General features: G+C 39.4%; 1 protein-coding gene across 1 annotated transcript; it reads right to left on the bottom strand.

Annotated features, from left to right (window-relative positions):
- Positions 1-6,728: 6,728 nt before the first annotated feature.
- ADAM30 (ADAM metallopeptidase domain 30) lies at positions 6,729-18,205 on the bottom strand. Its single transcript, XM_060120042.1, is given in 4 exon segments — positions 6,729-6,794; positions 7,907-8,052; positions 16,061-17,443; positions 17,446-18,205. Coding segments are annotated over 4 exon segments (2,355 nt in total).
- Positions 18,206-18,511: the final 306 nt, after the last annotated feature.

Raw genomic sequence — 18,511 nt, forward strand, 5'->3', positions numbered from 1 at the left:
CTGATTCAAGAGATCTTTACATCTAGTTGTGTGAGGGTGTAATATTTTCCTACTTGCTGTTGGTGTTAACAAATTAGATTATAAATTATCTTAAGTTAAAGGATCTCTATTCTGATTAGCTAATGAGATAAATAAGCACATATAAATTGAATATTTCTAAAATTCCAAGAAAATAAGGAAATTGAACTTTTAATGTTTTCAATGTATTAGACTTAAAAAGTATCCTTACAGAGAATAACTCAGAAATGTTTTAAGAATTCAAGTTCACACAATTTAGGTAAATATTGGCAAGTGAAGCTAGTTTAATAATTTTAGTTACTAAAAATAGCTAAGTCTTCACTGATTTATCACAGATGAGTATAAATGTAGATTTTATTCTGTTGTAGGTATATTGTTCCTAGACTGAGGCAGATTTACTGATCAAATAAGCTGTCATTATTTCTACTTAATACTTAAAGTTATGAAAAATGTAAAAATATGAAAAATGTGTTTCACCAAATTGACTCATTATTCTGATAAAATTTTATTTTAACAATTATGTTTTGTAGTATGTCAACTTGAGGATACTTTCCAAAATGTTTAGGTAATTTAAAACCTTAGACTAGGATTAAGTTGAATTAATAAATGAAATTTCATTGGATACCTGCATAATTTCTAAGTAAGACAGAGCACTGAAACATTACTTACTAAGCATTATTTTAACTTTCTATGTTTTTGCTTCTTCTTATATGCTACAGAGAAACTATATAGAGACTTTAATAGACTATCTTTGGGTCTATTAAAGAATGTGTTCATTTTTGCCGTTTTGAGAAGTTGTATAAAGTATGGCTATAGAAAATTGTATTGTATTTATGAGCTCTGCAGGACTGCGAAGATGCTGGTGTGTAACTCCAGTTGTCTACCCCAAGTTTTTTCTGTGAAACAGAAATTACTTCGGTTAAAAGTTATGATTTGTATATGTGAATGAAACTCTATTTAGGAACAATAATTTCAGGGAAATACAACTCTGCACATATTTGTTTGCTAAGGAAAAGATTAGTTTTGTCCTAAAAGACTGTTTTGTTGGTCTCTGAACCCCTTTGCACTCTTCAAGCTGATTGAGGACCCCAGGGAGCTTTATTTATGTATTGTAACTATTAATGTTTACCATATTGAAAATTGAAACAGAAACAGAAGTGTTAAAATGCTTACTAACTGATTCATTTGAAGATAGTGGCAATGAATGCATGGCATGTTAATGATATTTTAGCAATGTTATATAAAACTTAGGGGGTTTTATGTTTTTGGTTTTTTTGTTGTTGTTTTTTAAATTTACTTATTTATTTATGGCTGTGTTGGGTCTTTGTTTCTGTGCTAGGGCTTTCTCTAGTTGTGGCAAGTGGGGACCACTCTTGATTGCGGTGTGCAGGCCTCTCACTATCGCGGCCTCTCTTGTTGCGGAGCACAGGCTCCAGACGCGCAGGCTCAGTAATTGTGGCTCATGGGCCCAGTTGCTCCGCGGCATGTGGGATCTTCCCAGACCAGGGCTCGAACCTGTGTCCCCCTGCATTGGCAGGCAGATTCTCAACCACTGTGCCACCAAGGAAGCCCAAAACTTAGTTTTAACCTCATGAACCCCCTGAGATGGTTGTAAAGTAAAACATCAGTTTGTTCCAGAATATGAGAGAACACAATGAAGGACACAATTTTTAAATAAATGTTATTTGCCTTCGTTTTTAGTACTTGAATTTGAAAATTATGAATTATTTAAGATCTTATAAAGTGAGCTTAATTTCAATGTGCTTGTTTCCTAATTTACTGTTTATTGCCTTCAGCTACAAATATGAAGGGTTATTCTTTTTTTTTTTCTTTCGGTGACATCTGCCTAGAACAACAAAGATTCTGTCTACCAGAATAACCTTCTATGGTTTGTGTTGACTTTATCATGTCCTTGATTATTTAAGAAAATAAAGGCTTGTCATTTAAGAAAGAGCTAAAGTTCTTTATAATCATGTTACCTTCTCTCTCTCTCTCTCTCTCTCTCTCTCTCTCTCTCTCTCTCTCTCTCTTTCTCTCTCTCTTTTAATGTTTTATTGTTTTAATGTTTTATTGAGTATTGTTTCTCAGGCACCATGATCTTTTTCCTATTGTAAGTTTTTGAATCTCCTGACAACTTGATCTCTGCCTTCCTAAAATCAAAATTTACATTCAAAAAAAATAAAAAAATAATACTTTGGGGATATTTTTTGCATGTAAAACTACCTTTTGTATTTCCCAGTTTTCCCAGAGAGCCCCTGGTTAATCACAAAGATTTGTTCTTTCATCTTATAAAAAGACAGCTGGGCCTCCCTGGTGGCGCAAGTGGTTGAGAGTCCGCCTGCCGATGCAGGGGATACGGGTTCGTGCCCCGGTCTGGGAGGATCCCATATGCCGCGGGGCGGCTGGGCCCGTGAGCCATGGCCGCTGAGCCTGCGCGTCCGGAGCCTGTGCTCCGCAATGGGGGAGGCCGCAACAGTGAGAGGCCCGCATACCGCAAAAAAAAAAAAAAAAAAAAAAAAAAAAAAAAAAAAATAAAATAAAAAAAAAGACAGCTGCTAGAAATACTTAGATTTATTTAATATATTACTATTGATGAGTTACATGGGAAGAGCTGTCAAATCAGAAGAGATGCTTAGCCTTCCCTAAGTTACATTTGTATGAGTAAAATGTTATTAATGTAAATATTTCAGAAATCTTGTACTCTATGGGCTAGAGATTTGTCAGAGCCTCACTGTCCATGAAATATCGCTATTTATCAGCTCTGGTGCTGCTTTGCCTGAGATTAAACAATGGCATAGTGTTATTAGTTGCCATTGCAGTTATTGGAGATTCACATCAGTAACGTATGGAGTTTATTAATATATGTATGCTTAGGACCTCCTCTAGACTTGCTGAATCTTTTACTTGAAATTGCTATATTCTTGGTATATTCTTACTATCTGCTTGGAATATTCATGTCCTATTACATCAATAATATCATATGTTATATTTGAAGCTTTTTCTCTGTAAGACATGTCCATCCATTTTTATAATAATTATTATTTTTTGATCTTTTGGGTGGATGAAAGAAGGAAATAGCATAAACTACTTTTATTCCCTTCAAGGAAGACTTTAGGACTGAGGATGGGTAAGGAAGAACTGAACTGGCCCAAATGAAAGATCAGCAGTGGGACTTCCCTGGCAGTCCAGACTTTGCCTTCCAGTGCAAGTGGTGCGGGTTAGATCCCTGGTCAGGGAGCTAAGATCTCACATGCCTCGTGGCCAGAAAACCAAAACATAAAACAGAAGCAATATTGTAACAAATTCAATAAAGAGTTTAAAAAATAGTCCCCATCAAAAAAAATCTTTAAAAAGTGACCAGCAGTGTTTTACACTGTCCTGTTTAAGCCTTAGCCTCTCATGGGAATCGTCCCCGATGCTGTCGACACTTGGGTCCCCTATTCTGCCTCATGTGTCACTCTGACTTCTGTTTGTTGAAAGTGACTCTGCCAGACATGCCTGCATATGACATCTTGATCCCTGTTTGTGACTGTATCACGGGAAGCTGTGCTGACCAGTTCTGCTGTCTCTGCTGATTGTGACCACACACGCAGCTCTATGCCAGCAGTAGCATCGCTGGGAATAGATCCCAGCCACCCTGAGCAAACAATGCTGTACCTTCAGTGCGGTGCTGCTCTTGGCTCAGTGGTCAGCCTCTGCAGACCTGACTGTAGACTATGTTCCTAAGGCTGGGCCAGAGAAAGAAGTATTGAATGTGTTTAATCTGCAGCATAGTGTTTGAAAGCATGGACTTTGGAGTCAGACACTCCTGTGTTTGAATCCTGGCTCTACCACTTATTATCAAGGGCAGATAGCTTGCCGTCTCAGAGACTATTTCTGTAAGGTGGTATGTTTTTGTTTTGAGGATTAAATGAGTTATATGTAAAGAGCCAGGAAAGGATCTTTGAGTCATTTTGTTAGTATGTTATAAGAAACCTCCAAACTTTTTTCCAAAGTGGCAGCACCATTTTGCATTCCCACAACAATCTTTGAGGGTTATGGTTGCTGTGCATCCTCACCAACACTTGGTGTTAACAGTCTTTTAAATTTTAGCCATTCTAGTAGATGTGTAGTGGTATCACAGCTGGTTTTGTTGTTGCCGTTGTTTTGGATTTTTAAAAACAGCTTTCTTGAGAAGTAATTCACATACCTTGTAGTTCATACATTTAAAGTGTACAATTCAGTGGTCTGGGCATATTACATCACTACATTTTTTGGCAAAATACATATAGCATAAAATTGGCCATTTTAATAATTTAAAAATGTACAATTCAGTGGCATTATTATATCTACAGTGTTGTACAATTATCACCACTGTTTCCAAAACTTTTTCATTACCCCAAACAGAACCTATGTAACCATTAGGCAATAAATCCCTATTCCCTTGACTCCCTAGGCTCTGGTAACCTCTAACCTGCATTCTATCTTTAAGAATTTCCTTATTCTAGATAGTTCATGTAAGTGGAATCATATAATATTTGTCCTTTTGTGGCTGACTTACTTTGTTTAGTTTCCAAGGTTCATCCATGTCGTAGCATGTACCAAAACTTCATCACTTTTTAAGGCTGAATAATATTCCACTATATGTATATAAAATATTTTTTTACCCATTCATCTGTTGATGGACACTTTGGTTGTTTCCACATTTTGGCTATAGTGAATAATGCCGCAATAAACATCAGTGTACGAGCATCTGTTCAAGTCCCTGTTTTTTGTTCTTTTGGGTTTATACCTAGGAACAGAATTTCTGGGTCATTTGATAATTCTATGCTTAGTTTTTTAAGGCATTGCCAAACAGTTTTCCATAGCAGTTGCACCATTTTACATTCTAACCAGTAATGTACAATTTTCCACATCCTCACCAACACTTTTTTGTGTTTTGTTAGATCATAGTCAGTCTAGTAGGTGTGAGGTAGTATCTTGTTGTGGTTTGATTTGCACTTATTTAATGATTAATTGTATTGAATATATTCTCATGTACTTACTGACCACTGTGACCATTGTGTATCATTTGGAGAAATGTCTATTTGAGTCCTTTGCCCATTTTTTCAGTTGGGTTGTTTGTCTTTTTGTTGCTGAGTTGTAGGAGTTCTTTTGTATATTCTGGAAATTAAACCCTTATCATATATACGATTTGTAAATATTGTCTCATATTATGTAGGATTTTTTTCACTTTCTTCAAATGTTTGATGCACAAAAGTTCTTAATTTTGATGAAGTCTAATTAATCATTTTTTTCTTTTGTTGCTTGTGCTTTTGATGTCGTATCTAAGAATCCACTGTCAAATCCAAGGACATGAGGATTTATGCCATATTTTCTTCTAATGGTTTTATGGTTTAGCTTTTATATTTAGGTCATTCACACATTTTGAGTTTATTTTTGTTTGGTGTGAGGTAGGGGTCCAACTGAATTCTTTTTTATGTGGAAATCCACTTGTCCCAACACCATCTATTGAAGATACTGTCTTTTCTCTATTGAATGGTCTTGGAACTGTTGTTAAAATGAATTGCCCATAGATGTATGGGTTTATCTCTGGATTCTCAATTCTATTCTACTGGTTTGAATGTTTGTCTCTATGCCAATGCCATACTGTCTTGATTACTGTAGCTTTGCAGAAGTTTTGAAATTGGAGAGTGTGAACACTCCAACTTTGCTCTTCTTTTTCAAGATTGCTTTGGTTATTCAGGGCCCCTTGTAATTTCATGTGAATTTGAGCATTGGCTTTTCTATTTCTGAAAAAAACACTGTTGGAATTTTGATAGGAATTACATTGAATCTATAGATTGCTTTGGGTAGTATTGACATCTTAACAATATTAAATCTTCATATCCATGAACACGGGATGCCTTTCCATTTATTTAGAGCTTTTTTTCACTTCTTTCAGCAAAGGTTTTTAGTTCTCAGTGTACATATTCTTCACCTCCTTAGTGAAATGTATTCCCAAGTATTTTATTCTTTTAGCTGTTATTTAATATGGAATTGCTTTCTTAATCTCCCTTTTGGATTGTTCATTGCTTATTTGGATTGTGTATGAAAACACATGTGATTTTTGCATGTTGATTTGGTACCCTGAAGCTTTTCTGAATTTGCTTATTTGCTCTAATAACTTTCTAATAGCTTTCCATATGTAGAATCATGAACAGAGATAGTTTTACTTCTTCCTTTCCAATTGGGATGCTTTATATTTCTTTTTCTTGTCTAACTCATCCAGATAGAACATCTTACAATGTTGAATATTGTGAAAGCAGGAATTCTTGTCTCATGCCTGATTTTGGAGCAAAGTGTTTAGTCCTTCACCATTGAGTATGATGTTAGCTGTAGGTTTTTCAAAAAAGCCTTTTATCATGTTGCAGAAGTTTCTTTTTCATCCTAGTTCCTGAGATTTTTTATTATGAAAGGGCAATGGACTTTGTCAAATGTTTTTCCTTCATCAATTGAGATCACCATTTGGGTTTTTTCCTTCATTCTGTCAGAGTGATGTATTACATTGATTTTCTTGTGTTGAATCACATTTATATTCCTGGGATAATCACATTTGGTTTTAATTTGCAGAGCTCTAATGACTAGTAATGTTGAATATCTATTTATGTGCTTTCAGCCATCTGTATATCTTCTTTGGTGAGGTGTCTGTTCACATCTTTTGCTCATTTAAAAATACTGAGTTGTTTGTCTTATTTATTTGCAATATTTGCAATTTATTTGGAATATTTTATTCCAGTCTGTGACATGTTTTTTAGCTTTTTAATAGTATTTTTTAAGGAAAAAATTTGAACATTTGAAGTACAATTTATAATTTTTTTCTTTTATTGTTCTTGTTTTTGTGTCCTAAGACATCTTACCCAAGATCACAGAGATTTTCACCTATATTCAATCTTAAAATAAATGGCTTCTGGCTTAGTCTTCATGTTCTCAGATTACTCTCCTCTGTTTTTATTCATGCAGTGACTACAGACTTCACATATAGTAAGCCTGATGGAAATGTGTATTGCATTTTAAAATTAATACTTGGTATGTGCCTTCTTCACTATCCTGTGTCTGTACAGTCATCCCTCAGTATCCATGGTTATTGGTTCCAGGATCCCCACCCCTAACCCCAGATACCAAAATCTGTGGATGCTCAAGTCCTTTATATAAAATGGTGTATTATTTGCATATAACCTATGCACATCCTCCCTGTATACTTTAAATCCTCTCTAGATTATTTATAACACCTAATACAAGGTAAATGCTATGTAAATAGTTGGTGGTGCACAGCAAATTTGAGTTTTTCTTTTTGGAACTTTCTGGATGTTTTTTCAAATATTTTTAATCCGTGGTTGGTTGAATCTATGGATGTGGAACCCACAGATACTGAAGGCCAACTGCACTGCCTCCTATGTGGTCATGCACATGCCAGGCAGACCCATAACACAGAGTTTTCTGGGACCCAAGGTTTCTCCCAGTTGACTGTCCTCCCGTGTTCCAGCAGAGGATGTTAGTTTCTGTCATGGTGGTCAAGCAGCTAATTACGATGCCTCACGTGACTTTCACAGAGGACAACTATATTTGTTAATGCTTAAGCCAGGCCCCATCCTAAACTCTTTACACATTTTAACTAGTTTGATCCTCAAACACCACAGAAAGTAAACGACGGCTCAGAGACTCCAGGCTCCATCTCATACAGCCAATTTGAGGCAGTCAGTCATATCCAGAGCGGCTTAATTCCAAAGCCTTTGCTCTTCCCACTAAAAAAACTACCATAGGCTGTGGCTGGAGTCTTATATAAATGAGCACATTTTGGGAAACAACATAGACCTGATTTTTCTTCTTCTTACATCAGATGTATCTCCAGATGCATTGAAGTTCAGACATCTGATTCTGAAGCCCTGCCGTGGGGTCTAAGGACAGAGTTTTCCACAGGGTGGCCCTTAGCCCCCAGGTAGAGAACCACCTTTCCTGTGCTCAGCCCACATGTGTCAGCAGGGCCACACAGATGAGGGCAGTGTAGCTTGTGCACTGCACAAAAGTATATGGTTAAGGGGGCAAGTGGGGGATAGAATCCGGCCTGCTTTGGCCCTGTGGGTCCATGGGGCAGTGTCTTCCTAGAGGGGCATCATCCTTTTATAATCCTTACAAAGGCACCATATCTGCTAGCAGTGGCCCTGTCCTTTAGGTGAAGTTGACTAAACCCCTGGGGTCTAGAGAAGTTACATGTAATATAACTTAGCTAAGTTAATCATCACATTCTATCCTCCTGGCCATAGTGATTGGTTGAGGAATGAGCACATAACTCATGCAGGAGACTCTTGGCCAGTGAGGCTTGATTTGGAGGCTTTTGTTTGAGGGCTGTGGTTCTTGCCTGATAAGGTGAGGACTGGAGCTGCTGCAGCCATCTTGCAACTAGGTGGGGCTTGATAATGAAGTTAATTGCCAGAAAAGGTCAAAAAATATCGAGAGAAAACCTTATCCTTGTGACATTGTTGAACCTTTGGTCAAGTTATGCCTGAAACCCAAATCTACTTATAGACTGTGGAATAACATAAACCAATAAACTCTCTTTTTTGTTTGAGACAGTCTGGCTGTCAGTTGTGACCAAAAGCACACTAACTATTCTATACACACCCACACACATGCCTGCTCCCTATACTACATCCTGGCTTTATATTTTCATCATAGCATCAGTCACTTTCTCATAGTACTTTATTTACGTATTTAGTTAATTGTTTTCCTACATCCACTCCTCACCCCTGCTGAAGTGTTATGTTCTAAATGGCAAGGAATTTTATCTTCTTTGTTCACTGATGGATTCCCAATTCCTGAAATGAGTTCTTAGCACATAGCATGCATTCAATAGCATTTTGTTGAACGATATACCCCTACTCAATGAATTATTAAGGATTACTAACATTCCAGAGGCATAAATGAAAATCAGCATGGTTCTAGAGTTGACCAAGGACCATCCCAGCCTTCTAATAAGATAATGGGAAGGTAATAAAGCTTGCACTGTGCACATGTACATGCAGATTGTTGGCATTTCAGCAATTTCAGGGAGGGGACTTAGTTATTGTTACATCACCAAGATTGTTTTCAGTTGGTGAGGCTTTTCAATTGGAACTCTTTCTAAGTACATTTAAAATACTTTTAATATATTTATAGAATGACTGTTATGTTTTACTTTTTGTTTTGTGTTGGTGTATGTGCTGTTTTTTACTTTTTGGATTTTTATTTTGTTCATCTCTACTTCTTTACTATCACGATGTATTATTTTTCCTTTAGAAAGTGTAACTGAATTAGGGGAGATAGGTGAGCCATGGTGTCTTTTATCTCTCATATGTGCCATAGTCAGAAAAAAACTGAGAACCTCTACCTTTTGGGGGGATTGTCATCCATATTTCATTTACATCCTTTCACTTCTTACAGGTAATATCACAGAATCTGGCACTTAATCTAATAAAGTTTACATGGTTCCTGTCAGTCTGGTAATCCCCGTTTATTTACCGTCTCCATCATGGAATCTGATACTTTTGTTTAATTCTCTGACAGTGATTTGCCCCAGAGCCCTCCTGGGAGTTGGTGGTTGCTTTTTGCGAAGCTAACTCTTTGCTTCGTAAGAATGACCCTTTTCCATCTGCCTGTCACCTTATCTGAACTCTCACTGTTAAGAGATTTATCCTTCAGGTTAACAAGCTATTTAACGCTTCGGGCGAGCAATACATTATTTCTGATTTTTTTCTTTGACAACCAAAACGGTGACAAGGTTGTGATGTGAGGAAGGAAGAAGAGAGGAAGGATAGAAGAAGGGGGAGGTGGGTAGGGCCAATGCTCTGTTTCATTTCTCCTCTCTTCTTTCAGCCAGCACTTGGTAGCTAGTTTTAGGCTGCCTAAGTGATAGGGGATCATCTTCAGGTTGGGGTATAAGATTTTGTGTTTACTAGTCAGCAGTGCCATGTGGGTGAAGTGAGTGGCCATCTGCATAGCCTGGACTGCATGGCCAAGCCACGTGTCCTCTCCTCTCTGGTGACGTTTCCTGCTAAGAAACGGGCATGGGATCACACCAAAGCCATGTTTTCTGTAATTGTCAAGTCCATATTGTTTTGTCTTACATTGCCAAGTAGATTCCAGACCTAGGGAGGAAAAAAATGACCTCCTTGGTATGGGAGCCACCACCTCATAAAGAATAACAAATGTCAGAAGGCAAAGAGACTTGAGCAAGACCACGTGAGCTGTCAGCAGCAGGAGAGAGAAGAGCATCCAAGGCCAGGCCAGCTCCACTGCACCTGCTGTGCCTGTCATCTTTCCTCAGGAGCTGCAGAGCTTACAATGAAATAAACTGCCACCCACTCAAGCCTGCTTCGAGGTTGGCCAGGCATGTCACCTCCATCTCTCCTTTATCACACCAGGGCTGCAGCCGGGGAGGAGCTCTTCTAAGGGGGGTGGGAGGCAGAGACTGGAAGGAAGGCAATGGAGAAACACTTGGGTGTGTTTTCTGAGTCGTATTTCACCTTTTCACTCTCATCGCTACTGAAGTGGAACAGTAGCGATGCACACAACCATCTGTTAAAGGTGGCCCTGGAATTTATGGTCCACATCACCCTAGTAGAGACTCTGCTGGTAAATGTTCCCCATGGCAAATGAGACAATAAACAGGTGGCTGAGGAGGATGAGGGCAATAGAGAGAGGGCAGAGGGATGCAGAAGCAGAAGAGGGCTAGAGGCTCTTTCCTGAGTTTCTTTCTCCTGTCATCAAACCTTTATCCCCGATGGCCAAAGACCTGGCTCTTTCATCCGTGGGAGATGAATACCCCTCGTCTGCTGAGGGCAGCTAGAGGTGGGGAAGAGGAGAGTACCATGGAAAGGGGTTATGGGGTGAACATTTACAGCTAGAAGACACTGTCATACCAATGTTGACGTCCCTGTCCCTGAGCTTAAAAATGTCAGTGCAGTAAGGGCCTCATCAGTCTTAGCTGCTATGTATACTCTCCGAGACAATGATCAGATTGCCAGCATGGCAGAGAAGGAAGAGGAAAGGGGCTTGAGCAAGGGTTGGCAGGATCTTGATTCTTGCTCTATGGTCGGTACTTGCATAGGAAGTGTTGGAGCTTGCTGCATTCTTTGCTGTTCCAAGGCAAAAAATCTATAAGAAAATAAACAGACCTTTAAATCTGTCTGTGTATTGAGCTTATCAGCGTCCTCGGGGTGTTTTGCTTGGACCCATGGATAAGGTACATAATTTTACTGGTCAGCTTGGCTAGGATGTGGTGCCCAGTTGTTTGGTCAAACACCAGTCTACGTTTTGCTGTGAAGGTATTTTTCTTTTTAGATGTGATGAGCATTTAAATCAGCAGACTTTGTGTAAAGCGGATTACCCTCCATAATGTAGTAGCCATCCAATCAGTGAAGGCCTTAAGAGAAAAGACTGAGGTCCACGGAAGAGAGAGGAATTCTGCCTTCAGGCTACCCTCAGCCTCAAGACTGCAGCATCAACTCACAGGAACGTCCAGCCTGCTGACCTGCTCTGTGCACCTCAGATTTGCCAGCCCCACAATCACATGAACCAATTCCTTAAGATAAATCGATCTCTCTCTCTCTCTCCCTTCTATTTCTTCCATTTCTCCAGAGAATCCCGACTAAAAGAGGTACTAACTTTTCTAATGGAAAGAAAAAGAATGTAAATGTCACACACAATTGCAGACACTCCACACCAGCACTGCTTTTGAGGGAAGGCAGGGCTTGACATAAACCAACTGAAAACGAGAGGCTCTTTCATGTTTGAAACAGGATGCTGTAAGGAACAGACGGTGATCTTTCCTGACATCCACAGCCGAGGAGCTACAAAGATCCCATCTGAAGTTCAAAGAATTGGAAGCTGCTGAAGCCAGCCGTGTCCCATCTGGCCACTCATTTATAAAGAAGGACTGAGAGGAAGGACTTTTGAAGGACTGAAGTATTTTTGAAGAGAGGTCCAATTATTTTCCTTCCAGAAACCAAGCTCCACAGAATCACTTGTCATTCTGGGGCATCTGCCATAGAGTGATGAGTTGTTCCCCAGCTGGATGTCTGCCTGGCTCTGACTTGCAGATCTGGCCCTGATCTGGCCCTACTGGCACCAGTACCAGTGTGTGTTAAGTCGCTGGGATGAGAGCCCTGAGAGAGAGGACATGGAGGCACAGCCAGACAAGGTGGGTGAGGCACGTCCCGTCATGTGCCTGGTTCTCGGGAGGTATAGAGGATGGGTCCTGCTCATTCCTGCAGCAGGGTTACTTCCAGGTATTGGGTTGCTTCTTATCATTAAGTTAAAATAATTCTTTATTTTGTAAATACAAGCCCTTTATCAGATATAAGATTTGCAAACATTTTCTCCCACTCTGTGGTTTGTATTTTCCTTTTTGTAATGGTTTTTTGAAACATGAAAGTTTTTCATTTAATGAAGCCCAAATTATTGATTTTTTTCTATTATGGCTTGTGCTTTTGGTGTAGTGTCTTATAACTCTTTGCTTAACCCCAAATCACAAAGTTTTTCTCCTTTGTATTTATTTGGAAATTTTATACTTTTAAAAATAAGTTGTGTATCTATACACTAACAACAAACTATCAAAAAAAGAAATTTTTTTAAAATCCCATTTACAATAGCATCAAAAAGAATAAAACACTTAAGAATAAATTTAACCAAGGAGGTGATAGAGTTGTACACAAAATCATAAGTCATTGATGAAATAAATTGAAGAACACAAATAAATGAAAAGATATCATGTGTTCATAGATTGAAAGAATTAATATTATTAAAGTGTACATACTATCCTAAGATATCTATATGTTTAATACAATTGCTATCAAATTCCAATGGCATTTTTCACAGAAATAGGAAAAATAAATCCTAAAATAAGTAGGGAACCACAAAAGACCCCGAATAGCCAAAAGAATCTTGAGAAAGAACAGAGATGAAGGAATCACATTTCCTGGTTTCAAATTATATACAAAGCTATAGTAATCAAAACAGTATGGTACTGGCATAAAAACATACACATAGACCAATGAAACACATTAGAGAGCCCAGAAATAAACCCAAGCATATAAGTCAACTAATTTTTGAGAAGTGTGCCAAAATAACACAATTGGGAAAGAATAGTCTCTTCAATAAATGGTGTTGGGAAAGCTGGATATCTACATGCATAGGATGAATTTGGATCCTCATCTTACAACATACACAAAAATAACTCAAAAGGATTAAAGACTTAAACATAAGACCTAAAACCCTAACACTCCCAGGAGAAAGTATAGGGGAAAAGACACTTGACATTGGTTTTGGCAATGATATTTTTGGATATAACACCAAAAGCAACAAAAGCAAAAATAAACACATGGGACTACATCAAACTAAAAAGGTTCTTCAAAAAAGGAAACAATGAACAAATGAAAAGGTAACCTCCAATTTGGAAGAAAGTATTTGCCAACCATATATCTGATAAGGGGTTAATACCCCAAATATATAAGGAACTCACACAACTCAGAAGCAAACCCCATCTCCCACAAATATCTCTATTTAAAAATGGGCAAGGACATGAATAGACAGTTTTCCAAAGAAGATATACAAATGGCAAACATGTATATGTGAATGTATCCAACACTACTAAAGTATTGACTTGAAAATATAAGGCATGAAAATAGAACTACCATATCATCCAGCAATCCCACTCCTGGGATTATAATATATCCAAAGGAAATGAAGTCAGTATCTCGAAGAGACATCTTTCCTGCCATGTTCATTGCAGCATTATTCACAATAATCAACACTTGGAAACAAACTAAATGTCCCTCAACAAATGAATGAATAAGTAAAATGTGGCACATATATAAAATGGAATATTATTCAGCCATGAAAAAGGAAGTCATCCATTTGGAAAAACTGGAATGAATCTAGAGGGCATTATGCTAAGTGAAAAGCAACACAGAGATATACAAATACTATATGGTATTACTACTTTGTGAAGCATAAAAAAAACCCCACTGTATTCATAGAAATAGAATAGAATGGTGGTTGCCAGGGGCTGGGCAGAGGGGAAAATGGGTAGATGTAAGTCAAAGGGTACAAACTTTCAGTTATAATTATTAGTAAAATATGTCCTGAAGATCTAATGTACAGCATGGTAAATATACTTCATAATACAATATTTTATACTTGAAATTTGCTGAGTTGCTTATAAGCATTCAGACTCCCTTTAAACAATTTAACTATGTGAGACGATGAATGTGTTAATTATTTGATCTTGGTAGACATTCTAAAATGTTTATATATATAAAATCATCACATTGTACAATATAAATATGTTATTACATTTGTCAATTGTTTCTCAATATGGTAGAAAAAATGGCTAAATGATATATATTATGTGCACATAATGACAATTAAATTTATTTAAAAATTTACTAGTGTGTAAATATTCTTACAGTTTTTAAATAAATCCTTCTCCCTAAATTCAATTTCCTAATATTCATATACTGCTTCCTTGAATAATGTCATTACATATCTGTTATGTAATCCTGAGGAAGTTATTTAACCCCATTTTTCTCAATTTCTTTTTTGGAAAACCGTAAAATAATAACACCTACCTCACAGAGTTATTTTCAGGACTCTGTACATTAACACTGGTGAAGTGCTTAGAACATTGTCTGACAAACAGTGAACTCACAATAAATGGTAGCCACCATTATCAGTATTGAGGCTATAAGCACATGTCCTTTTTTTTAGGACATTTTCTGATGATGGCCAAGCTTGAAAAATGTTAAAATTATGATCACCACAAAGATGGGGTTATTTTGGTGTTTCTCCTCTGAGTAAGAAGAGTCCCCAGATAGTCCAAGGGGACCACTCTTTATCATGAGCCTCCCACATCTTCTTTAGTTAGAAGAACTATGTGGCTAAGAAAAGAGGAGATTGGGGTGGGGTACAGTGGACCTGCAGTGCTGCCTGGGGAAGGTGAGGGAACAGCAGGAGGACTCAGCCCAGAACAAGACCAAAACACTTGGGCTCACACAGGTCTGGGGTGATGAGACCCTCACTGAGTAAGAAGTGGCCACTGACTCTTCTGAAGGGGCCACTCAGTCCTCCTCTCCTCCCAGGCAAAAGGGTGGAGGAGAACACTTGGAGGCAGACCTGGGTGTACTTGGGATGGAAGGTATTCCTCACTCCCCTCTGCTCTCCTTAGGGGTGTGGCAAACCTGGGGCCAGATGTCCCCCAGCACACATTCACAAAAGACTTGCCCCTGCAAGCAGAAACCCAAAGCACAGAATTCTGTTAAGAGCCGTGTCCTCAGGACACTGCCAGACCTTGTCATCATTTGTAGACTGTGGTGCAAGGCAGGAGTTACAGTAAATTAGAGTCCTCGACCCAGCTGAGGTCAACCCAAACACTGAGTCAGAGGCCACACTTCTACGGAGCTACAGTGAACCATACAGTGACTATAACAGCAGAAGATACTTAACTGAGGGACACACACCCTTTGCAAACTATCGCATTCTATATATAAAATGTGGTAGTTACCATTTATGGTTCAGCAGGGGGCAGAGACACAGAGGATTTCATGAGGGAGGCAGAGGGAAAGGCAGACAATGGTTTTGTTTGCTGGGAACTGAGAGACAGGACTCTACCCTGAAATCCACTGCAATTCTATGAAACGCACAGCATTCTGTGTTTGGAAAGCTGCTAGGGCATTCTTTTAAGGATATCCAAAACTTGATCACAAACTAAGAGGAAAGTAAAGTAGGAAAGCAAAATGCACTGATTTGTTTCCAAACCAAGAATACCTTTTATTTACTGATCAAAACCTCAAAGAACATTAGGTAAAATAAATTGAAGGAAGAAGGAAGAAGTGTTTGGATAAATGAGAAGCTTGTTCAATTTATGACCCTATGTAATAGAGTGACTGTGAATTGCCTGATTGCTTTTTGGTTTCTTGATCATTTTGGCCTTGAATTGTTCTGCTCCAGTGTTAATTGGTGGTGTTTCTTTCTCTTTGGGTTTATAAGCTTCCTATGATTTTCCTGAAAAGCACAACAATCACTGAGATAATTAAGAAAATCAGGCGCATTAACATAATGGACACAACCTGAAGTGAGGCGGGCACCTCCCTCTTTAGGGGTCCTGGAGGCCCACTGTCAATGCTCCCTCCATACCCCACCTCCTCACAGAATGGAGAGGCCCAGCCATACATGCAGTGGCAGTTTTTGTTACTGTTGCAAACACCTCGGCAGTTGCACTTCTCAGGCAAACAGTCAAAATTCAGGACTGAGCTATTCACACAATTTCTATTAAAACATATCCGCTCCTTACCACAGGAGGTACCATCACTTATCACACCCAGGTCAAGTAACCCCATAGGTACCATGGCTAGATGATAGCCAATGCCCCAGCACATGAGATTTTCTTCATGCAGGTGAGTGGAAATTAGAATAGTATGATCTGGCATATCAGGGATGGTTTCGACATTTATACACTGTAGCCTGTCACATAACGCCTTTTCTCTTGGACACTTCTCATACTGATGAACTCATAAAATAACACAGTTCCCATATTGGTCACCTATTACATTAACTGCATCGTAGCATTGAAGAGGAGCCCCCATGGCATCAACTCCAAAAATATTTTGGCACTGCATAGTTTTGGATTGGCAGCCCTTTCTGACACAATGGGCTCTATACTTGCAGGGGGTTCCATCCTGCTTATAGGCGTCACTTGGGCAGAATGCTGAGGTCCCACTGCAGTACTCTGCAAGGTCACATTCATTTTCTTCCCCCCGACACATATATCCAGATGGATGAAATTGACAGTTATGAGAGCAAAGTCCAGTGCTACAGTTGGCACCTTCTTTGAATTTACAATCTGGCTGACAACGCTGGTCTTCTTTACAGTCCTCTCTTGAACCACAATCACATTCCTCATTCTCTTCCACAATTTTGTTTCCACATCTCTTTACCACATAACCTAATCCTGGGATATCCGTTAGACAGTTTAATCCTGAACTTACATGCGAATAAAATTCGGCATAACTACAATTACTAAACCCAGTTCGTCCAGTGGCCATGATGCAACTATGCCTACCCTTACATTGGCAGTATTTGTAATCATGGATCATTCCCACACTATGGCCCAGAGCATGAGCAGTCCAAGTGGCAGGTCCAAGGATATTTTTATCTAGAATAGAACTTGGAGATCCAGAAGGCAATGTACTACATACACTTCCCCAGTGCTGTGAAAGCGCATCACTAAACTGTTTTTTAAGGTATAGGTATGCCCAATCTGCTGGAATCTGACGACTTCGGTCACGTGATCTGTATTGCACAAACTGGCCTAAAACTTGTGATATCACTGGGGCATTAAGTGCTATTTTGTCTCTGTCTGCCCATACTTCATAGCTAATAGTTGTATTCTCGTACGGACATCTTGAAAGTAAGAGTCTGCAATTGCAGTCAGAAGAATGGCATCATTTATGACTTGAGTAAGATTGGAGTTCAAATATAAATACCTAATGTTATCAAAGACCAGGGCTAATTCCAAGTACTTTTGCTGCATATATGCCTCACTAAAGTCATGTATCCTAGCCCTGTTCTCATGCTCGGCCAACTGATTTACTGTTTCATCATCAATTAAGCCACAGATCTGATTGGGAAATTCCTCCTCTTTCTTTAGGAGATATATGACATGTTCAAAACTGGAAGAGGCTCTGAGGGGCTCGATTTGGTAATGGTTGGCATCCACTTTCAGGGTGCCTTGGAGACCCCCCATGCATGTACTTAAAGTAGCTTTAGAATCCTGATTTCCTTCAACCAAGCCCATATAGTTGCAGTCGCTGGGTATATAAGGGTGATCCTCCAAGAGCCTCCCCTGTTCTGTGAAGGAGAAAACCTGCAGATTCCGGGGCAATAGAAACCTCTTGGGCCACAGGTGGAGGACGTGGTTCTTGCCTTTTACCTGCAGGAGGTAGGACACGTGCTTGGCCACACCCTGCTCCCCTCCACGGAAGCTCAGCTTCTTGGGGATGGTGATTTCATAGGAGTCAAAGCCCCACTCAGGGTGAAAAATTAAATCCTTGCCAAGAGAGTCAACCAGGAGCACCGGCAGGACTAGCAAGGGGAGCGAACGGCCTGGGGAGAGGAGGGTCCTCACTGACCTCATGGCAGAGCCTGTTCCCAAGTGAGTCAGTCCCTGCCACTGGGGCCTTGCGACTCAGACTTCCAGGGACCGCCGCTAGAGGCGCGGGACCAGTAAGTGCGGAGCTCCCTGAGCCCCTGTGTGGGAGCGCAGCCTCGGTCCAAGCTGGGTCAGGCTCAGTCCAGCGGATTTCCACAGCAGGTGAACGCCCTGTCCAACGCATCTAGTTCGTTTTCTGGGCGGTGCCGTTGGGCGCACGTGCAAGAATCCAGGGAAGGTGCGCGAGAATAAAATGAAAAGCGAGGCTATTTGCACGAGGGGTGGAGAAGG

The sequence above is a fragment of the Mesoplodon densirostris genome, chromosome 2 (assembly GCF_025265405.1).
Source record: "Mesoplodon densirostris isolate mMesDen1 chromosome 2, mMesDen1 primary haplotype, whole genome shotgun sequence".
NCBI classification, from domain to species: domain Eukaryota; kingdom Metazoa; phylum Chordata; class Mammalia; order Artiodactyla; family Ziphiidae; genus Mesoplodon; species Mesoplodon densirostris.